Source organism: Equus przewalskii, chromosome 10 (assembly GCF_037783145.1).
Source record: "Equus przewalskii isolate Varuska chromosome 10, EquPr2, whole genome shotgun sequence".
Lineage (NCBI taxonomy): Eukaryota > Metazoa > Chordata > Mammalia > Perissodactyla > Equidae > Equus > Equus przewalskii.
The window spans coordinates 41,070,563-41,094,261 of record NC_091840.1 but is presented as its reverse complement, the minus strand read 5'-3'; the positions used below and the strand labels follow the sequence as shown (position 1 = coordinate 41,094,261).

General features: G+C 37.7%; 1 protein-coding gene across 23 annotated transcripts in view; it reads left to right on the top strand.

The window, feature by feature from the left end:
- NF1 (neurofibromin 1) overlaps nucleotides 1-23,699 on the top strand; it is a 240,137-nt gene that overhangs the window by 107,821 nt on the left and 108,617 nt on the right. For 12 of the 23 annotated variants that reach the window (XM_070562626.1, XM_070562621.1, XM_070562641.1 and 9 more), the window contains 15 exons: nucleotides 92-215; nucleotides 1,633-1,794; nucleotides 3,128-3,377; nucleotides 3,912-3,985; nucleotides 4,210-4,293; nucleotides 8,193-8,633; nucleotides 9,025-9,164; nucleotides 9,412-9,534; nucleotides 10,277-10,360; nucleotides 11,088-11,204; nucleotides 11,785-11,966; nucleotides 12,086-12,297; nucleotides 14,984-15,145; nucleotides 15,281-15,384; nucleotides 20,952-21,087. In XM_070562626.1, coding sequence (XP_070418727.1) covers nucleotides 92-215; nucleotides 1,633-1,794; nucleotides 3,128-3,377; nucleotides 3,912-3,985; nucleotides 4,210-4,293; nucleotides 8,193-8,633; nucleotides 9,025-9,164; nucleotides 9,412-9,534; nucleotides 10,277-10,360; nucleotides 11,088-11,204; nucleotides 11,785-11,966; nucleotides 12,086-12,297; nucleotides 14,984-15,145; nucleotides 15,281-15,384; nucleotides 20,952-21,087 — 2,395 coding nt within the window. The remainder of the gene's footprint in view (nucleotides 1-91; nucleotides 216-1,632; nucleotides 1,795-3,127; nucleotides 3,378-3,911; nucleotides 3,986-4,209; nucleotides 4,294-8,192; nucleotides 8,634-9,024; nucleotides 9,165-9,411; nucleotides 9,535-10,276; nucleotides 10,361-11,087; nucleotides 11,205-11,784; nucleotides 11,967-12,085; nucleotides 12,298-14,983; nucleotides 15,146-15,280; nucleotides 15,385-20,951; nucleotides 21,088-23,699) is intronic. The other 11 variants (XM_070562627.1, XM_070562622.1, XM_070562632.1 and 8 more) reach the window with 2 other exon arrangements.

The following is a 23,699-nucleotide window of genomic DNA, read 5'->3' as shown; positions in this document are numbered from 1 at the left end:
TTATGAGAGAATGCCCTTCTTATGTACTGATTATATCTGTTTAGGTTAATTATTGACAAAACTGGTAACAATGAACTTTATGTCACTGCAGCTCACAAATGCTTTTTTACATCTGCAAGAAGTTAACTAGCCAGCAAATGCTTAGTAGCACAGAAATTCTCAAATGGTTGCGGGAAATTTTGATCTGCAGGAATAAATTTCTTCTTAAAAATAAGGTAAGCAAAATGACGTCTTTAGAAATGGAAGAATATTTGGAATGGTAATGGAAAGAGATATAAGGAAGTGTTTATTAGCCAGATTTAGTCCTATCTCAAGTCTTTCCTCCTACAAAGTCCTCAAGGGAAATATATGTGCAGAGGACTATGGCTGACAAATCAACATTTTAAAAATTATTCTGCAGCTTTGGCCTTAAAAGCTGCAATCCTTATAAATTCGAGTTGAGTTAAGCAGGACCCTATGGGGCATGCCTCAGAGGAGACGGGGCTGCTATAACCAAAGTAGATTGAGGAGAATATTCTGTCTTCAAGTTCATATATAAGACTTGGATGCTATGGCTAGGCTAGTCCAGAGAATATTATCTATCAAGAGGCTGAGGGGAAGAGGTTGAGGGTCCTCAGTCTAGGTTTATTTATATTCCTACTGTAAAGCTTTCACCTCTTGAAAATATCAAGAATTTTCTTCCTTATGGTCATGTGAAAAGTTTTGATTCTGAACTATTGAAGCGTGGTGATGAGGTTTGGGAGGATAGAGAAGAACCTTAAATTTCTTTTAACATAAAGTTTCTATAATGACTCAATTAAAAAATTCTATTATGGCATAGTTTTAGGAGTACTTGATTCATGAATTTTTGTTCATGTCTAGAATCATAGCTACAAGAAATCTTAAATGTATCAGACTCATATGCTTTTCAGCATACCTTCCGCATATGCTTTTCAGGGTACCATGCAGCTTGGTAAATTTTCTTTGTTTAGAAATAGGCTACTGGTGAGTTGGGTTTATTCACATCTGGCTTATTTTAGTGTGTTAATACAGTGGAATTTGGCATTGTTTCAAAGATAAGAGATTAGACTTCAGAGTTTCATGCCCTTGCCTGTGGTATAATTGTCCAGGGAACAAGCATTAGTAATCCAGTAATGAATCTGTAGTTCTCCGGTCAGTAAAGTCACTCTTGTAACATACTTGGCCTATATAGGAGTGTTAATTACTGGTCCAAAGGAACTTAATCTGAGAAGAGTCAACTTCTGATTATCCTGACATGGTGTGGGATAAAATCTTATGAGAGAAAATCTTTTGTCATTTATAATCGACTGAGAAGTACATTATATTTTTCATACAGTAGATTTATGTTGTTGACATTTTACTTGTGCCCATGTTAGATCCAGAAGTGTTAATTTACATTTCTAGAATCTGTTGTTTCTGATGAGTTGAAGAGTGGGAAGCTGAGAATTTTCAAAGACATTGAGCAAATATTACTTGTACTACTGGGTTTCTAGTGAAGGTTCCTCAAGGTGAGGGATAGGAGTTGGGAGGGCAGTTTTCCAGCATAGTCTCAAACAGAAGACAAGTCATATTAAGTATTTATTTCTTTTGGTGATCAGTGCTTTGGAAAGGCTTACGTGTTTTTCTTTCTAGCAGGCAGATAGGAGTTCCTGTCACTTTCTCTTCCTTTATGGGGTAGGATGTGATGTTCCTTCCAGTGGAAATACCAGTCAAATGTCCATGGATCATGAAGAGTTATTACGTACTTATACTCCTGGAGCCTCTCTCCGGAAGGGAAAAGGAAACTCATCCATGGTAGACAGCTTCTTTTGTAGTTCTCCTGTGTCGTCATCTGTGCTCTGTATTTTTTTCTGAATGAACCTTGGTAAATTTCAACTAGGTAATAGAACGTGGTAAAGGACTGCTTAGATGAACCTCAGGCAAGTTCCTAGCATCGCTGTGACTCAGTTCCTCAACTTTAAAATGGAGATAGTAATAATTCCTGCCACAGAATTGGTGTGAGGATTGAATGAGATCATTTGTAAACAGCATTGAGTATTTGACACTTAGAATTTTTTTTTTGCTTTTTCTCCCCAAAGTCCCCCAGTACATACTTGTATATTTTAGTTGTGGATTCTTCTAGTTGTGGCATGTGGGACACCACCTCAGCATGGCTGGATAAGTGGTGCCATGTCCGCACCCAGGATCCAAACAGGCGACACCCTGGGCCACTGAAGCGGAGCACGAGAACCTAACCACTTGGCCACGGGGCAGCCCCTGATAGCTATAATTATTATAAACCTCTACCCCATAAGAGAGACCATTCCTACCCTAGAAGTTTAAACGTTGTACCAACTAACAAAAGTACAGAGTTACTGGAAGGAGAACATTTTGCTTGATGTTACAGATGAGTGTTTCTGTGGGTTTTGTTTGTGTGCAGAGTTCCTTTTACAAATAGATCATACAAGTGAAAATATCAAATCATTACAGAAGAGTTTCTTTTCCTGATCAAAGTTTTTTTTAACCTTAATTTTCAATATAACCTTCTGTTGAACAAAATAACTAAGCACTGTGGTGTTTACTATTGTATACTTTGCCTGCAGAATTTCATTTGTTTTGGAAATGAGGATTTCTCTATTTCACATTTTGGGAATATGTAATCCAGAATCAAGTATATCTTCTACAGCAATGTTTAGTTCTTGTTTGTGCCCTCATTTCAGTCAGTGCTGCAGTGTACTTATTTTATTTCTTCCCTGCAGTAGGTAGATAGAATTTCCTGTTCCTTCCTCTTCCTGTGTCGTTCATAGTTGACTGGGAAGTGCATTGTCTTTTTCATCCAGCAGATTTATGTTGTGAGTGTTTTACTTGCGTCCATGTTAGACTTAATCTACATTTCTGGAATCTGGAATAGAATAATGTATATTCGATTTGAAATTGGATAGATGATAGCGTTATGTTGGTCCAAATAATCTCATTTCTCCTTCAGACAAGATATTTTGGGGTTTGAAAATTTCTATCATGATTAAAGGGGAAAGCTCTTGTGGGTTAATGTATACAGATAAGTATGGTACACAGTTTGTTGCATTGTGGGGTTTTGTAAATAAATTACCTAAGTTGCACATATGTGCCTCCCACCTCTGACTCCCAGGATAGTGCGGCAGGGTGCAGTGGAACGCCGCCGATATGCCGGCAAGCCCAGACCAAACTGGAAGTGGCCCTGTACATGTTTCTGTGGAGCCCTGACACCGAAGCTGTTCTGGTTGCCATGTCCTGTTTCCGCCACCTCTGTGAGGAAGCGGATATCCGGTGTGGGGTGGACGAAGTATCGGTGCACAACTTCTTGCCGAACTATAACACATTCATGGAATTTGCGTCTGTCAGCAATATGATGTCAACAGGTAAATGTGGATTTTTTTTCGCTCAGTCTGCCTTGCATGACATGACATCTGATTGTGCTAGGAATGTAGGAATGTATTAAAGATTAGTACTGCTTTGTAAGTTTACAGGGCTAATTCCAATAGCTCACCTGAAAACCTTTTCCACACAAGGTAGGGTGAAAATAAATAGCGTTTGAAAGAAATTAACTTCTCCCTGAGTTTTAATAGGCTGTACATTTGGTTAAAACTAGCAGTATAAATTGCTCTCAGTTGTAGATTATATAATTTGCTCTGCCTGAATTGTGTATAGTGAAGTTTTAAACACATTGGCATGTGTTTTGAGTAAATATTGGTGGGAATAGCTATTTTATGCTGTGGACCTTGTGGAGTTCAAGTTAAACACCTTTTCTGTGAGGCTGTTACAGTGGTGCTCAGCTTTTTCATTTGCAGCGTTCATTCCCCTCCTACTCTGCCTTTGGGTTGGTCTTGCCAGGTCCTCTGCTGGGATGCAGGGCTCTGAGTGCAATAAGTTGATTTGCTGTTGTCTTTGCTTAGGAAGAGCAGCACTTCAGAAAAGAGTGATGGCACTACTGAGGCGCATTGAACATCCCACTGCAGGAAACACTGAGGTATGCCCCTAGGAGCAGAAAAACAGCCCTCCCAGGCCCCCACCCTCAGTTTTAGAAGCCTCGTATTATGTGTATGTGACCAGGAATAGCTTTGGAAGCAAATGTGAGATGTGCACGTCTTACAAGTAGGATAATATACACCAAGCTTGAGACCTGTCTATTACTGATTAATTTTTACCTCTAGGTTTAAAGTTGCTTTCAAATGGTAATTGCTTTCATTTTAGGCTTGGGAAGATACACATGCAAAGTGGGAACAAGCTACAAAACTAATCCTCAACTATCCAAAAGCCAAAATGGAAGATGGCCAGGTGAGTTTGTAAAGTTGATTTTTTTCTGTTATTGATCTGGTAAACATGTACTTCAATTCAGTAATCTTTTGTGAGTCACTCTTAGTATAACAAGTAGATAGTTGTCTTAAGACTGATATTTAGTTCTGGTTCATCTAAACCTGCACTGACTAATATGGTAGCTACCAGCCACATGTGACTACTTAAATTAAAATTGAACTATAATAAAATTAAATATGATTAAAATTCAGTTTTGAGTCACACAGTAGCTACATTTTAAGGACTCCCGGGCCATGTGTGGCAGTGAGCTGCTCTGTTGGGCTGCACAGATATAAAATGTCCCCATCACTGCAGAAGTTCTGGACAGCACCGAGCTGGAGATGATGTGTGGTAGAGGCTATTCCTTTACTCTCTTTCTCTCTCTCCATCAGAGTATTTCACAGAAGTCCCAGGAAGGGGGCAATAGAGGTGGAGAAAAATAAATGGAAATTGAAACACAATACATTTTACTATTAGGCATTCTCATTAAGGGATCTGGTGGGCAGAAGACCAAACCCATAGGTTAAATGAAATTTAAAAATTTGGGCGTTTCATTCATCAACTATTATCATTGATTACCCCAGAAATTAACAGTTGATATTTGTGTATATTTGATTTTTAGTGGCCTTATTGCTCTCGTTATTATGTGTTTTATAAAAATTGGTTAATGTCCTATTGCTTTTTTCTCATCATGCTTAATTAGAACAAGAAAAAAGTTATGTTTTTGTGAAGCAAAAATGTGTACCCAATATCGTTATTTGGAGAGGACATGTGACTTTAGAAGGAAAGTTTTTTTTTGTAACTGTTTTGTAACTGTATTGATATATAATTCACATATCATACAATTCACCCATTTAAAATGTACAGTTCAGTGGTTTTTAGTATATTCACACATTTGTGCAACTATCACCACAACTGAAAACAACCACATACCTTTAGCTATCATTCCTAACCTCTTGCTTTCCCTGTTCTCGCCCAGCCCTGGGCAACCACTGCTCTACTTTCTGTCTCTGTAGACTTGCCTATTCTGGACATTTCACAGAAATGGAATCATGCAATATGTGATTTTTTTGTGACTGGTTTCTTTTACTTGACATAATGTCTGCAAGGTTCATTCATATGAATCAAAGCTTTTTAAAAGAAATTTGACATTTTGGGTTGATTATATTAGTCTATGACATATATATATTAGCGGCTCTTAAGAAATGTATATAATAATGTTAAGTTTAGATTTTAAATTTAAAAGGTTTTTCTTTTTGCTGAGGAAGATTTGCCCTGAGCTAACATTTGTGCCAATCTTCCTCTATTTTGTGTGTGGGTTGCTGCCACAGCATGGCTGCTGGCAAGTGGTATAGCTCTGTGTCTGGGTCGCTGACACAGAGCGTGCCAAACTTAGCCACTAGGCCATGGGGCTAGCCCCTAAGAAAGATTTTTAAAATATTTTTCACATAGTTTTTTCCTTCTTATTGAATTATACATACAAAAACATGTATAAATCTAAGTGACAGTTCACAGTATTAGAAGGTGAACATACCTGTGCAACCTGCACCCACATCAAGAAATAAATCATTACGAGTGTCCTAGAAGCCTTCAGTGTGCCTCCTCCAGTCCCTGACAGCCCAAGAATGACTGCTGTCCTGACTGTCAAATGCAACAGTTTTCCTGTATTTAAAGTTTATATGAACGGAATCATAGAGAGATGCTCTCTTATGTCTGGCTTCTTTCACTCGACATTAGGTTTGTGAGATTCATCCACACTGTTCTGTGCAGTTGTGGTTCACTCATTGTTATTGCTATATAGGATTTCATTCAATAAACAGTCCACAATTTAATTTTCCTTTCTACTCTTTTTTGGCATTGGATTGCTATACAGAGAGTAGTTATTTTAAATAGGGCTGCTGTGAACATCCTGGAATGTGTCTTTCGGTGACCATCTGCATGTATTTCTGTGAGGCCCACACTTAGCAGTGGAATTTCTTATTTCCGCTGGGTATATTGCTGTATAATAAAGATGCAGAGGAACTCTGTTTAGATCACTGAGCCTTAGCTGCTAGTGCATTATTCCCTAATGTTTGAATTAACATTGATGCCAAGTACAATGTTCAGTATGAACACTTGGCTCAAGAGCTGAGACCAGATTAAGGAGATGTCTAAATGGTATTGGATCCAAATCCTTGACGAGTGAAGGAAATAAGTCAGATATATACCAACTACAGCGTTTCAACTGTGCTGCAGCCCAAATGCAGCCAATATACTGAGTACTCAGTCACCCTTCCACTGCCAAAAAGTTCAAAATCACATGGCACTGTTTGATAATCTCAATAGGTGAATTTTGTCCAAATATGTGCTGTTTACCACATTGTTTATAAGCCAGTTTGCAAATTCTTTTGCAATGGACATTTCTGTGTTGTCTCTGATACCAATGATTCACACATCATTGAAGGTGTGAAGTTGATTCTTTATCTCACTTGATCTAGCCAATCTCATAGTCAAAGTAAGTGACATAAAGTACTAAAATGCAAGATCAAGGCTTTTTTTGTTTTTTAGATTGGCACCTGAGCTAACATCTGTTGCCAATCTTTTTTTTGTCTTTTTCCTTCTTCTTCTTCCCCAAAGCCCCCTGGCACATAGTTGTACACTCTAGTTGTGAGTGCCTCTGGTTGTGCTTTGTGGGACGCTGCTCCAGCACAGCTCCATGAGTGGTGCCATGTCCATGCCCAGGATCCGAACTGGGGACACCCCGGCCACTGAAGCAGAGCGCTCGAACCTAACCACTCGGCCGTGGGGCCAGCCCCTTGGCTTTCTTTATCAAAGCATAACATTGTATTCAGTGGTTCTTTCACTGTGCTCCCTATTGTGAGCCATGTTGCAAGCCGCACTGTGTCTTAACTCCTCATCAGAGAGTTTGCATAAATATCTGATAGCATAGGTCCTAAAAGGGGTAATGTGCTACATGACAGCAGGGATATGTAGCCATATTCTAAGATTAGACACAACTCTAATAAATTCATGTGCTGTAAGAAATCACGATGTTTCAGGAGTTCTGTGTTCAAAGCAATCCTTCATGAGAGAAAGGCCATTTTTCCCACAAAATAAGCATGCATAATGAAGAAATTCAATGGTACTTTTACGTCATTCATATCACAGAATGCCCCTAATATGTTGCTTTCTTGGGTTGATATATCCTCTATAGTAGGATGAGTATTATACCTGAAAGCAGTATGTAATGGAAATTAAATTTGAAAAATTTTTGCCACACATCTCTACCCCATAAACTAAAAGGATCACAACTCTTTGAAGATTCCTCCTCAGTCAGATTACAAATTCTTGTAGAGTCTGATTTTTGTCTTTCTGTAAACTTCCTTCATTACACTCTGTTTCTGTCTTCAGTGGTTCTTCCGCTTGATTACTCTCATTCGCTGTGTGTGAAATGTATATTAATAGTAGTACAATGTTTACAAAGCTGGCCTCAGAGCACTTGGACTTGGTTGATCACTCAGTTAATAAGTGAACACACTACTTGGTTAAAAATCTCCACATGCTTATGTTTCTTGAAGCAGCACAGACGTTGCCTCTGTGTCTAGGAATTAATATAAGCAAGTCTTATGAGAGTACGTTTCTTTCTAAGCAAGAGTCCATCACTCCCTTTATATCTGATACATGTCCGTGTTTATCACTACCCTCAATTCTGTAACACTCAACTGTCCTCCAGCAGTAGGGTACCTTGATGTGACTAGAAATGGTGGAGTGAAGACTTGGATTTTTTAAATGTAAAAAATGTTCTTTTGTCATGAAAGAAATATTGGATAAAAAGTAATTTTTCAAATCTCTCAAACCAGTTTAGGTTGAATTCATGCTTTCCATAAAAATTTTGTGTTTAGGCTGCTGAAAGCCTTCATAAGACCATTGTTAAGAGGCGAATGTCTCATGTGAGTGGAGGAGGATCCATAGATTTGTCTGACACGGACTCCCTTCAGGAATGGATCAACATGACCGGCTTCCTCTGTGCCCTTGGGGGAGTGTGCCTGCAGCAGAGAAGCAATTCTGGCCTGGCAACCTATAGCCCACCCATGGGCCCAGTCAGTGAACGCAAGGGTTCCATGATTTCAGTGATGTCCTCAGAGGGAAATGCAGACACACCTGTCAGCAAATTTATGGATCGGCTGCTATCCTTAATGGTGTGTAACCATGAGAAAGTGGGACTTCAAATACGCACCAACGTTAAGGATCTGGTGGGTTTAGAATTGAGTCCTGCTCTTTATCCAATGCTGTTTAACAAATTGAAGAACACCATCAGCAAGTTTTTTGACTCCCAAGGACAGGTAAAGTGTTCTTTCCTTTATTTTTCACCCTTTCTTATGAATAGAGTGATCTGTTTGAAATAATGAAACCTTTTTCTTTTAGATGATGTAATTAGATACTGGCATGAACATTCACTCACAATTTTTTAAAAAATAGGCGAAACATTTCAGAAAGGAGAATCATCTAATGTAGGGATCAGTTTGCTTTTCAGGAACTCTAGTGTATGAGTATGCTTTTGTTTATGAATGTCTCAGGTATGGATATGAGTGTCTGAGTGTATGTATGTGCCTGTTTGGATATATGCCTGTGGGTGCATTTCTGCACATGTATAACATTTAGATCAGGCAACTGCATCTCTCTCTGATGTGTCTGCTGTGCATTGATCCCAAAGTATATTTTTTCTTTGTATAGGTTTTATTGACTGACACCAATACTCAATTTGTAGAGCAAACCATAGCTATAATGAAGAACTTACTAGATAATCATACTGAAGGCAGCTCCGAACATCTGGGGCAAGCTAGCATTGAAACGATGATGTTAAATCTGGTCAGGTAAGCATTCTACTGAAATGTAGCAGAAACACATTGGTATTTGTAGTTATTAGTGAAATAGTTTGCCAACCTTTTCTTTATTGCACCCAAATTAGAGTGTGACAATAAGGTAGCCAGAAGTTACGTATATTCTCATATAAATAAAATAGTTACATTTAATCATTGTACTTAGTGATTAAACCATTTGGAAAACCTTCTCTTTTGTTTATATCTGATCATTTTTTTGAATGTTTCTGTGTCTAAATAGATATGTTCGTGTACTTGGGAACATGGTCCATGCAATTCAAATAAAAACGAAACTGTGTCAGCTAGTCGAGGTAATGATGGCAAGAAGAGATGACCTCTCATTTTGTCAAGAGATGAAATTTAGGTGAGTTCTCAAAAGAGCAAAGTAGTAGGGTCTTATAAACATTATGTTAAATGAAGTACGGAAAAATAGTAGATCCCTGATTATCGTGAGAAGGGGGGGAGGTGTAAAGGAACCTTTTACGTATGTGTTTTTCTTTGCATGTCTTTTCAAATTTCCTTAAGCTTTGTGCCCATGACAGTGCTCCTTTTTTCTAAAATTCTACTATATTTGACCTAAGAATTTGATCCTAAGGTTTGATTCAAACTGATACCATAACTAGGGGCTGATGTGGAGGATCAGTATCCAAGTTCCCCATGTTCGCGCCCTTCTGACTGTTAGATCTGTGATAGTAGTATCTCTCTTATAAAATTGTCGTGTCACCTGGGTGATTTGACACATTATTTGTGCTATTAAAACATCTTATATGGGGCCAGCCCTGTGGCCAAGTGGTTAAGTTTGCACGCTCCGCTTCGGTGGCCCAGGGTTTCGCTGATTTGGATCCTGGGCGTGGACATGGCACTGCTCATTAGGCCATGTTGAGGTGGCATCCCACGTGCCACAACTAGAAGGACCCACAACTAAAATATACAACTATGTACTTGGGGGATTTGGGGAGAAAAAGCAGAAAAAAAAAAGAAGATTGGCAACAGTTGTTAGCTCAGATGCCAATCTTAAAAAAAACCCAAAATCTTACATGGCTAAAGGTGTACGTATGACTTTAAAAAAATTGTTTGCTATTTTCCTTTTCTCTCCCATTCTGTAGGAATAAGATGGTAGAATATCTGACAGATTGGGTTATGGGAACATCAAACCAAGCAGCAGATGATGATGTAAAATGTCTTACAAGGTAAAAAAAGAGAATGACCTTTAAATATTAGTAGGTTTACTCCAGGCATTAGTACTACTTCATTATAGCTATGATATGTGTATTTTATGTGTATTAAAATTGTCTTTTTGGATATCAAGCTTTTGCATTTGAATTATATAAAGATATTAATCTTTATTTTTCTCTCTTTAACTGAAAGAGTTTTATTAAAAAATGTGTGAGAGAGAGAAAGTGTTATGTATAGAAATTCAGTGTTATCTATTTAGGAAAGAGATTCGACAGTTATTGGAAAATAAGGTATGTAAAGCCTTAGACTGTATTTTTTTTATGATTAGATTAAGGTATTATTTGAAGAACTTAATTGTTTTAAGTCTTTCTAAAAAGTAATTGTTTGCTCTAGTCATAAATACTTATTGCTACATAACAGAAAATAATTAAACACTATGAACTACATAGTAAGCATTCACGTATGTTTCTTTGGCCAGGCTTGGTTTATAGTGCACGCCTTTGATCTGGGGTAGTCGTTTTGCCAAGATCACTTTGTAGAAAGTTACTGTCACCCTCTCCCCACCTTGAAATGTTTTGCATTCTAGGGTCTGCATATTAACTCAGATCATTTAGGTTGTCCTAATAATTTGTTTCATGAAGTAGTTCCTAAAGTTTGTGTCTGTCAGGAAGAAGTTTATTTGAGGGGAAGGTGGAATGGAAGAACTTGAAAGACTGAAGGTCTTCACATTTTTTTCTTCAGAGATCTGGACCAGGCAAGCATGGAAGCAGTAGTTTCACTCCTGGCTGGTCTCCCGCTGCAGCCTGAGGAAGGAGATGGTGTGGAACTCATGGAAGCCAAGTCACAGCTATTTCTTAAGTAAGTTTCAGTCACCAAGCAAAAAACAAAGCCCCACACACAACAAAGCAAAGAAAGTGTAACCAAAGAGGCAAATGATCGTATTTAGGAAATGGACCTCATTGCTTTGGCATTATGCCATCGGCGGCTATCTCATAAAGTGCAACACATGCATGATGTCATATTCCCTATGACAGAACTGGGATAGGAAAACAACTGTGTTTTGTGGTTTTTAAAGAAAGTAATCGTATCATTGAAGTTTATTGGCAATAAAACTCAGTTCATCTCATTAAGTCATTTAAAATGGCATTGTCTAAACTATTTGGACCACTAATTTCATATGCTAAACATTAAAAGTGATGCATTTGCCAGGGAAGATTGCATCTATTTGGTGCTTATGTCGTGAGATGTGTACTGGGATTTGTCAGGATAAAACCATATTCAACATAGCACACTTGATAATGAGCCATGCTGGCTGACTACCCCAAGCCTGGAGAGAAGCAGATACCCAGAGCCGCTCATGTGATGCATATGTGATGATTTCAGAATGTCTGGTTGATGTGGCATTCACTTTGTAAGGGTCAATCTTTTTATTTCTCAGGTATTTCACATTGTTTATGAACCTTTTGAATGACTGTAGTGAAGTTGAAGATGAAAATGCACAAACAGGTGGCAGGAAGCGTGGCATGTCTCGGAGGCTGGCCTCACTGAGGCACTGCACAGTCCTTGCAATGTCAAACTTACTTAACGCTAACGTGGACAGTGGCCTCATGCACTCCATAGGTGAGATAAAATGAAAGCATCATGCAGAAATTTAAAATCTAGAGAACTGGCATGTAAGACAAGTAAAATTCCTTCAACAAGGCCATGTTAGTAAACTTGCATCTGTCTATTCATATCAGGTTTAGGTTATCACAAAGATCTCCAGACAAGAGCTACATTTATGGAAGTTCTGACAAAAATCCTCCAACAAGGCACAGAATTTGACACACTTGCAGAAACGGTGTTGGCAGATCGGTTTGAGAGGCTGGTGGAGTTGGTCACAATGATGGGTGATCAGGGAGAGCTCCCTATAGCCATGGCTCTGGCCAATGTGGTCCCTTGTTCTCAGTGGGTAAGTTCATTGAGTAAGTGGAGGAGAAGAGTGTGTGGCACAAGGCAGATGCTTCAGATTTCATTTGTTCAATGAATGTTTATCGAATGAATTTCTAAAACTTTAGAGCTGGAAGAAACCTCAGGTATTATTTGAGTGTTTTTTGGCTGTGGGGAAGTGGTTGGTGTTCTAGCCCTCACTAGTATTCATAAGTTTGAGGACCTTTTTCCTCCTACTTAAAGTAAAACTCGAACTCCTTACCTGTCCCATTGAAAAATTTCATTTAAACATTGATAAAAAGAAAATTAAAAGCACTGATCTGACCTGGTGCCTTCATATCTTAAATGAGACAATTAGGGTTAAACCTCATGTTTAGTTAGTAATGTCAGAACTAAAACCCAAAGCTTGTGCCTGTTTGCTACCTCCAGTTCACAGTTCTTTTTTCTGTAACACGTTGTACAATTTTCAAAAAACCTAAGTGCTCTATTTGCATTTGAAATTATGTTGCTTGTTTTAAACCCTGAAGATATAATATGGTACTGGCCTCTTAAAAAATTTTCCTAAAATCATGGTAATTCTTAATAATATATGTTAAACATTTGAGAAGCATTATCCCTTTCCATGTTAAAAAACTATTTAGTCTGTATTGTACCAAAAATGACTTCAGTTTGGTAAGTTATAACTAATAAAGTAATCTGTCATTGCCTGTAGATTTGTTTCTGCTTAAAAGCTGTAGGATCTTACTTCTCATACATAAAGTAAAACTGAAACTCCTTACCCTGACCTATGAGGCTCTGCCCAACCTGGGCCTCGCCTTCTTTCTGACATCATCTTATGCCATTTTCCTTCTTGTTCACCAAACTTAAGCCACGCAGCCGTCGAACATGTGAGGCTCAATTCCACTCAGAGCGCGCTGGTCGCCGCTGCTGCCATGGCCTGCAGTGCTGCTTCCCTGGTTTCTTAAATGGCCGACTTCTTGTTATTCAAGCTTCAGTTCAAGTGTAGCTTTCTTAGTGAGGTCTTTTCTGGCCATCCACTCAAAACCACACCCACAGTCATTCTATCACATTGCCTTGTATTTTGTTTGCAGCATTTGTTCACTCTGTGAAATTATCTTGTTTCTTTGATTAGTTGTTCTCATTCCACCAGAATGTGAGCTCCATGAGAGCAGAGACCTGGTCTGTCTTGTTCACTGTTGCAGTTCCACTTCTTGAAGTAGAGCCTGGCGCATAATAAGGACTCAGTAAATAATTGTTTAATGAATGATGATGGGATCCTACTGTAGCTGAGGAGTTGGAAAAAGAAAATTATTGAAATCCTCTTGAAGCCTAATATTAGTTCACAAATCTTCATATGTTTTGAAAATGGGTATTCTGAATTACTTTTTCAGTACCTACTTATAGTCAAGCACTAAAAGTTATCAGTAATTTTCTTAGTAAAAAGGAATCAGTTAAGTCCAAGAAGCTTTAATTCATTTGTTTTCTTTCAGTAAATTGTTTCCAATGAGTTTTATATTAAATGCCTTTTTTTAGGACTTTTATATTAGGCTAGCTCTATTAGAGCTGTATCTAAAGAAGGACAAAATACAAGAGAACTTTTTAAAAATTTAATTCTATTTTGTAAATTTTAAATTCTGTTGCTTAAAGTTTTTAGAATTTTGTGGGGGAAGAATTAGAGTGGGGAAAAAACATTTCGCACAGTAGTCTAAAAATAGTTTTATTTTGTAACTGAATTATGTCTCATAATTATACTTGACTTTAAGATGGAGGATAGAATTTTTATATCTAGTCAAATACGTATTATGTAACTGTAAGGAGTATGACAGAATATTGGATCTTCTTTGGCTTCTAGATTATCTGTGGTTAGGATTGTTAAATTTTTCCTTTTCTCAAGTATCAGATTATTATAATCCTGGGACCAGGCAAGAATTAGAAGAGCTATGGGCCATGATCCTGGCCTATGTTTTCACTGCTTGCAGGTTGGGGCGTTTTTTTTATGGCTACCCATGTTCTCTCTAAATCTCTTTGCAGCTTGTGTGGTTAAATGGTGATTTACTATCCCATAGTTTTTCTTGAATGTACCAAAACACACTTCACTATGGGGAATAATGAGGGTTATCATAGAGTTTCTAGATGGGGATTAGCTGCCCACCTCTGCTTTGTATGTAAATCTTGCTAATCTCTTGGTTCTGAATGCAAAGCCCAGGTCTTTTTCTGAATTTCTGTAAATCCTGTAGTCTTTCCATTTTTGTCATTTCTCTGCCTAGCACATGTTCATTGTTCACTGAGTTTCCATCACTATATGAGAAGAGAGTAGAGCTCTTGTGGTCACCAGTCTTGTTCCTGCACACTGATTTTCTAAGAAAATGATTTCTGCGTATCATACTGAACCCTTTGCCATCATCTTCTATTTCTACTCTTTTATTTGTCATGTAATTTGAGTTGAAACCTGGATTTTTTCTGTCTCCCTAGTAAAGCTTAGGCATCTCTTACCTTTCTTCAGTGAATCCTTAGAATTAACAGCTACTGTAGGCGTATAGGAATAGTTATCTATCATAGACAAATGTACATAGATAGATCCCAGGGAAAAATTAGTCACCATTTACCTTGATTCAGCAGGTGGTTATCAACTTTGGATTTGCCTTTCACTTTCCTGCTTAAGAAAAAATGGAATTGTTCACAGTAACACAATTTTGTTTTGTTCTCAGGATGAACTAGCTCGAGTTCTAGTGACTCTCTTTGATTCTCGGCATTTACTCTACCAACTGCTCTGGAACATGTTTTCTAAGGAAGTAGAATTGGCAGACTCCATGCAGACTCTTTTCCGAGGCAACAGCTTAGCCAGTAAAATAATGACCTTCTGTTTCAAGGTTTGTATCCATTCATCTTTTTGTGCGGAGGTATGTCAGACAATGATTATGTACAAATGTACAGAGCAGAACATCTTCTTTAATGCAAGATATTTGGAGCAAGCATAATAAATTCTTCCTGGTGTATTTTTTTAGGTATATGGTGCTACCTACCTACAAAAACTCCTGGATCCTTTGTTACGAATTGTGATCACATCCTCTGATTGGCAACATGTTAGCTTTGAAGTGGATCCTACCAGGTTTGTCATCTTCTCATCTGTAATTGCTCTCCATTTTTTGACTACCACTACATGGGGCAAGGCCCTCACAATTTCTCCCTTTGATTCTTAAAATTAGTCTTTAATTATAAAAGTCACACACAAATATATTTTTCTTAAAAAAAAAATTACAAATGTCATTAAAGATGTCTTTGACTACCGCCTCTAGAGACATAGCACTGTTTCTAGTTTAGTCTGTTATTCTGTTCTTTTTCAGTACATTTGCATATACATATGTTTAGTTGAAGAAACTGTATATTATAATGTGAGTGCTTAATATAAATGGTAACATCGTATACATGGTTTTGCAACTTAATTTTTTTAATTTAATCCTATGTCTTAGATCTTTCTATGCCAATATATAAAGATTAATTTCATTTTTTTAACTGCTGCATAATTTATTTGGCCAATACCATATTGATCCCATTGACTTTTGTAGTAACTTCCTAATTATTGTCCCAGCATTGTCTTTTTCATGTCATTTGCTGTAGGAATTATTCTGAAACCTAAATCTTTTTTGTCACTTTATTTCTTGGAAATCATCAGTTGTTCCCCCATTGACTGCAAGATGAAGTACAGAGTTGTCTTACTGTAATCCGCCATCAGCCCTTGTCATTCCTTCGTGTGTTCTCTGGACTTTAGCTCCAGTGAAATATGCACGCTATATATTTTTTAAGTAGCTTGACACATAGGGTTCACTGGGGTTGGAGATGCCTAATAAATAATATCCTTCTTCCCTGCCTAAGTTCAAAACCAAAAGGGTGGAGGGAGGAGGGATGGGCAGGAAACATTCAGGAATCAGCTATCACTTTTATTTCTGATAAAACTGATTGGAGAATGTGACTGTAGATCCTGTGGGCAAATAGGCTTGCTAACACTTCACCTTGAATTACTCTCATTTACCCCATCCCTTGCACAGCTGGATAACTACAGGTTTCCCTCACAGGGTCTGCCAAGCTTTTTACCACACAAGTAGAGAGCAGACCAGAATACATCTTTTCAGTAGGCAAACATATCTAGAGTGGAAAGGATGGCGCTGAGCTAAGCATGCTTGACTCTTTTTTTCTAACTCACTCCTCCTCCTCTAGTGAGGAGTGGCTTAGAAGGGAAAGAGGCCAAGAGGTAATGAAGGTGCAGTTTTTTAAAATTACCATCTCTGTGAAGCTTTCTACCTGTCACCAGGTGCCATTCATATACACACACTACACTTGAATAAAGAAATAGTCTTTATTCTGTTCTACATCATCATTGTAACACTTAATTGTTATGATGTATTTTATGAATTTATCTCCCCTCTAGACTGTTGGCTCTTTTGTATTTTGTATATCTTTATATCCTTCTATGAATATTTAGCATGGGATCTAGCTTATAGTTGACATTTCATAACTATCCATTGAATGAGTGAATTTTAAACACTTATGTTATGCTTGCTTTTCCTAAGCCACATCTCTTGTCTTTCTTTCAGTTAGGACCTTAACATTATTTTGTTTTTTATTTTCAAGCTCAGAGTTTCTCGATGGTAGCTCTTCCAAAATAATTTTTATTTAGCAACTTTGTATCAGTTAATATTTTTGGCTCTGTCTTTGCTGAAGTATCAACTGTAATATCTAATCAGAACTCTGGCACTAAATTAGCCAATTATTAAACTAGTTAAATAGTTATAGTTTAAAAGCTTAAAGCGGGGCTGGCTCGGTGGTGCAGCTGTTAAGTGCGCACGTTCTACTTCAGCAGCCCAGGGTTCACTGGTTCAGATCCCAGGTGTGGACATGGCACCGCCTGGCAAGCCACGCTGTGATAGGCATCCCACATATAAAGTAGAGGAAGATGGGCATGGATGTTAGCTCAGGGCCAGTCTTCCTCAGCAAAAAGAGGAGGATTGGTAGCAGTTAGCTCAGGGCTAATCTTTCTCAAAAAAAAAAAACCTAAAAGCAACATTCTTTTAAGTCATCTTGTATTTTGTTACCATTAAGCAATGTTACTTTCTAAAGGTTAAAGAATTACTTAGGGAGAGAGTAAATTAACTGCCTAAAGGAAATCTACTGCACTAAGTACTGTGGTGCAGACAAGAGAGCTAGATGACAAGCCTATTACATTCAGGTGACTTAAAATCAAACTGAAGTCTGCCCTGACATGTAAGGAGCTTGGAAACTGACACTCCTATGTTCATAATAAGAAAAAGTTGAAATCAGAAAATTGGCAGCTTTTCTTAGATCCATCAGAAAATTGAAGTTACAGAGCAAATCACCACCTAGAGAAAAGCAAATACAGAGTCCCAGCTTCCCAGGAGAAACTACTGAGCCAGTAGCTGGGAGGAACACTGAGACCATGATTGATGAGCTGCTGGAGATTGAGTGTGGATTAGTTTGAGAGTTAAAACTCCTGGGGGCCCAGTCTTATTGGGACCCCTGCACTTTTGTTAATTTGACCTGCAGGGCCCACCAGGTTCTCATGGTGAAGATGGGAGGAGAAGCTCCCTGTGCTCTGGGCAGGGGAAGGGGAAAAGTAACCATTTTGAAACATGCCTGTAGTGTTCTGTTCTCCCTTACAGAGGCCTGTCCTCAAGGGAAACTACTTTACCAAAGCCTTGTCTGACCGGAGGATGGGTAGTTAGCCAACTTCAGCTACCTCTAGGCTTCCTGCCTCTCATAAGAGGGAACAAAAGGGCTAAGAAAATCTTCTGAAAGTCACAGTCCAGGGTTTCTGGCCCAATAAAACAATGGAGATATAATCATAAGATTGTAAACTGCTTCCCCTCCCCAAGGCCTCACCACCACATCAGTGGGAGTCCAGTGTATTAACAGTGGATTACACCTGAGAGATCCACACCCCAGAGACTGTTGAAGAAGAATTTCTAGGGAAACCCAAAGACAACTAGGCAGACAAAAACAAGGACACTGGAGGAAATTGATACCTACAGCTGCAGCAAACATTTAAACACAACGTAAGTCCTAGCCTGGTTAACATAAAACCTTATGCTAAAGACCTGTTTATCTCAGTTCTTGCTAACCAATACATCTTGGGTCTGACTTTCAAAAAACATTAGAAAGCATGCCGAAAGGCAGGAAAAATCGTAGTCAGAAGAGACAAAAGCAAGCGTCAGAACCATACTCAGATATGGCAGGGATTTAAAATAACTATCATTATTATGTTAAGAGCTCTAACAGAAAAAAAGTGGAATATGCAAGAATAGGTGAGCAGTGTAAACAGAGAGATGGAAACTCTAAGACAGAATCAAAAGGAAATGCTAGAAATCGAAGACATTGTAACAGAAGGAAAGAATGTCTTTGGATGGGCTCATCAGCAGACTGGACACAACTGAGGAAATCATCAGTGACCTTGAAGAGACGTCAATAGAAATCTCCCAAAACTGAAATGCAAAGAAAAAAAAAAAATGAAAATGAAAGTACAGCTTATCAAAATTTGTGGAAGATAGTGAAAGCAGTGTTTGGAGAGAAATTTACAGCATTGAATGTTTATATTAGAAAAGAAGAAAGACCTAAAATCAGTAATCTAAGCTTTCACTTTTGAAAACTAGACAAAGAACAGCAATATAAAATAAAGCAAGCAGAAGAGAAGAAATGAAAATTAGATTAGAAATTAATGAAATTAAAAACAGGAAAACAAAAGGATTAGCAAAAACAGAAACAAAGCTGATTCTTTTAAAATCAAACAGAGGGAAAAATTTCATACACTCAAACACTTAAATGATTGAACGCCAAGCTTCATTATAGATCAGAATTAGTGGAATAGCCAACAAGTTATTGGTGTGTGGGAGACAAGAGCACTGTGGCTGGCAGGTGTTGTTTTAGGGGAACACCTGAAACAACCGGCAGTGTACCTGCTACTATGTTGCCTTATTAAGAAAAACTTCCCACAAAGTAGACAAGAATCGTTCAGGTTTCTATAAGTTTTTTCTGGCCTTGTTAAGTAAATTGTTAATCTTTTCTTTCATACCACAAAACTCCTATGCCCTCCATATCTCAGATTTGAATTACTGTTGTAGTTTCTTAGCTAATGCATGCAGACAGTCCCCATATTTAGACCAGTCTCTTTTCTGTTCTCCATATATTCCAAGTTCATTTTCTGCCTCTGGCTTCTCAGCAACCACCAGCCATGTGAATTAATCATGCCTATCTCTGGTTTGCTATTTTGCCTTTTATATCCTTGAATTATTGTACTCATTACTTAGTGTGTACATGTCTTTTTCTTTGAAAAGGTCAAAGGCCAATTATTGTTGCATCTCAGCACCTGGCACTAAGATGGCAAATGATAGATGCACATAAATGTTTGTTGGATTGAATTGAGTACCTGCCCTGCCTACTTCCTCTTTATGAAATACCCTTACTTCTTTTTGCCTGTGCGAATTTTATCCCTCCTTTAGAACTCACCTATCTCGTGAAATCTTTCCTGCCTTGTATTCCACATTAATTTCCAAACTCTTACTGTATCCATATGCTGCACCAAACAGTGAGCTGCAAGGAATCTGGAGTGATTATTTGAGTGTCACAAGCATTTATGTAGTATGTAAATTAGTACAGAAATGAAAAATTACTAATTAAGAGATTGAAAACAAGTATTTGCTCAGTACTTACTTGGTAATGTACTGTGCCAGTTTTTAATGGGACAAAGATGAATACTTCCTTCAAGGAGCTTATAGATTTATAGGGGTGGTAAGACACATAACAAGCAGGTAAGTAGTGAGTTTCTTAGGTGGTGTCTTTTGAGAGTTCACATTATGTCAGTTGGGAAGCTTGAGTGAAGCTTGTGGATTTGATGGCTATTTAAACCCCACAGTGTAGGCTTGATTGTTATTCTTGTCTTATTGACAAAAAAAGTGAGGCCCAGAGAAGTTAGGTATCTTGACCAGGGTCATAATGCTCAATAGTGATAGAGCTGAAATTTAAATCTAGTAAGTCTGCCTTCCAAATCTCTGTCTGTAAACACAACACCAAGACTTTAGAGGTCATACTAAGAATTAGCAACTTGGGTGTGGGCAGTAATGGAGTACAGCAGGCAAAGATGACATCGGAGGTCACCGGAATGATGTGATTGAGTCGGTGGTGGTGCCATTGGCAAGATGGGGAACACACGATAAGACATAGGAGTAGGAGGAAAAATAAGTTAATTTTGGGCAAACTGAGTTTTAGATACTGGTGGGAGGGACCCATAACAGTTAGAAGTATCAGTCTGGATATGAAAGGCAATTCAAAGTAGGAGAAACATAAATGGCCACAAAATGTAGGAGAGCATGTCTAACTTTTTACCAGAAGTCATGGAAATAAAAGTTAAGATAGGAGATGCCCTTTCCTACCTACTAGGTTGGCAAAAAACTAGAAATCACATACTAAATTTGTGAGAATATAGGGGGATAAGAATTTTATACACAATTCTGAAAAATGCCTTTTTTACGGTTGGTTTGTTCAAATCAGGATCCGGGCAAAGTCCACATTTTGCATTTCGTTGAATGTCCCTTAAGGAGTCTCTTTTAAGGAGTGTTTTTGTTTGTTTGTTTGCTTTTAATTGATTTTCCCTTTTCTCTTTTTTTGTAGGTTAGAACAGTCAGAGAGCCTTGAGGAGAACCAGCGGAGCCTCCTTCAGATGACTGAAAAGTTCTTCCACGCCATCATCAGTTCCTCCTCGGAATTCCCCCCTCAGCTTCGAAGTGTGTGCCACTGTTTATACCAGGTATGCTTACGGATAGAGATTACTGTTATTAATCCAGAACTAAATGTAAAAGAATGCTTTGTCAGAAACGGTTTTAGCTGCTGATAGTGGGTGGTCGATAATACTGAATCAATTTGGATGAGTAATATGTTAAGAATTGCTATTGGAATTGGCTTTGAAAGAAACTTAAATAGTGCTTAAGAGCCTGTTTGAAGTATTTTGAGGGGGTACTTTAAAAATAATAAATTTTCCTTGCATCAGAAGCAGGTTTAAAATGCGCTGAATCTACAGGGTTTAATGGATATGGTTGAAATGAGATTTATGGAATCTTTTTTGGTTATCTTTTCCCTAAATTACTCATAGTGTCTTTCACATATGAGGGAAGTCTACTTCTTGCTTTTTGCATTGTGAAATGCTTGATCTATAATTTTGATTTCTTCATTAAGATGGAATGTTTTTGTGTCAGGTTGTCCCAGGACAGACTGATCTGTTTCTCTTATGTAGAGTGCTACTTATAAAATAGATGGCATCATCATTCAGATCGACTTACTGCACTTTCTGACACTAGCGCGGGAAGCAGTGCTTCTGAGTTCACATGTCCCCAGTCATCCCCTGCTTGTTGAGGAAATTAGGTCTGTGTTCTTTTATGGCTTCCACTGCGTTTTTTGAGTTGCATATGCAGTTTTAGGAGCAATTTATTCATTCCAAGGGAGATGAATGCAAATCCACATTAGCCTGTTTAAACTCTGATTCTGGAAGAAACATTAGTGGACCTGGAGTTTGGGACAGGGGTGGACATAGGAAAAGAATTTATGCATTTACCAAAACCACGCCTTTGTGTCTCTTTCTTTGCAGAGTCATCCCCAGCCATTTGTTTTTTTAGCACAGGGTTTCCGTTGCTTAGAGACAAGATCAGTGAAATCACCATTTTAAAAAGCTGTTTAAGGCTTCATTTATTTATATCAGACAAAATAGACTTTAAACTAAAAATGGTGAAAAGAAAAAAAGAAGGTCATTATTTAAAAGAAGGTCATTATATAACAATAAAGGGGTCAATACATCAAGAAGATATAATAATTATAAATATTTATGCACCCAACATTGGAGCACCTAAATATATAAAGCAAAAACTTACAGAGCTAAAAGGAGAAATGAACAGTATACAATAATAGTTGGGGACTTTAATACCCCACTCTCAACAATAGATAGATCATCTAGAGAATCAATAAGCAAACAGCAGATTTGAGCAACATTATAGACCAAATGGACCTAACAGACATATTGGGAACATTCTGTCCAACAACAGCAGAATACGCATTCTTCTCAAGCACATGGGGAACATTTTCTAGGCTATACCATGTCTTAGGCCACAAAGAAGCCTTAGCAAATTCAAGAAGATTGAAATCATACCAAATATTTTCTCTGACCACAATGGCATGAACTAGAAATCAATAAAAGGAAGAAAACTGGAAAATTCAAGAGCACATGGAAATTAAACAATACTCTCCCTGAACAACCAGTGGGTCAAAGAAGAAATTAAAGGGGAAATAAAAATTCATTGAAACAAAAGAAAATGGAAACACAATATACCAGAACTTGTGGGATGCAGTGAAAGCAGTTCCAAGAGGGAGGTGTATAGTAATAAATGTTTACATTAAGAAGCAAGAAAGATCCTAAATGAGCAATCTAATTCTATGCCTTAAGGAACTAGAAAAAGAAGAGCAAACTGAGCCCAAAGTTAGCAAAGGAAAGGAAATAATAAAGATTAGAGTAGAAATAAATAGAGAACAGAAAGATAATAGAAAAGATTAACCAAACTAAGAGTTGGTTCATTGAAAGATAAAACAAATTTAACAAATCCCTAGCTAGACTAACCAAGGAAGAAAGAGAAAGGACCCAAATCAATAAAATTATGAATGAAAAAGGAGATATTATACGTGATACCACAGAAATTCAAAGGATCATAAGAGGCTGCTATGAGTAAGCTATACCCCAACAAACTGAACAACCTGAAGAAATGGAAAAATTCTTAGAAACATACAACTTACCAAGAGTGAGTCAGGAAGAAATAGAAAATCTGAATAGACCAGTTACTAGTAAGGTGATTGAATCAGTAATCAAAAATCTCCCAGCAAAGAAAAGCCCGGGACCAGATGGCTTCACTGGTGAATTTTACCAAACATTTAAAGAAGAATTAACACTGGTCCTTCTCAAACTCTTCCAAAATATTGAAGAGGTGAATACACTCCCAAACTCATTTTATAAGGCCAATATTATCCTGATACCAAAACCAGAAAAGCACACAACTAGAAAAGAAAACTATAGGCCAATACCCCTGATGAATATAGATGTAAAAATTCTCAATAAAAAATTAGCAAACTGAATTCACCTGCACATTAATTGGATCATTCACCATGATCGAGTGAGATTTATCCCTGGGATGAAAGGGTGGTTCACCACATGTAAATTAATCAATATGATACATCGCATTAATAAAATGAAAAGAATTATATGATCATTGTAATAGATGCAGAAAAAGCAGTTGACAAAATTCAACATCCATTCATGATAAAAACTCTTAACAAATTAGGCGTATAAGGAACATATCTTAACATAATAAAGGCCATATATGA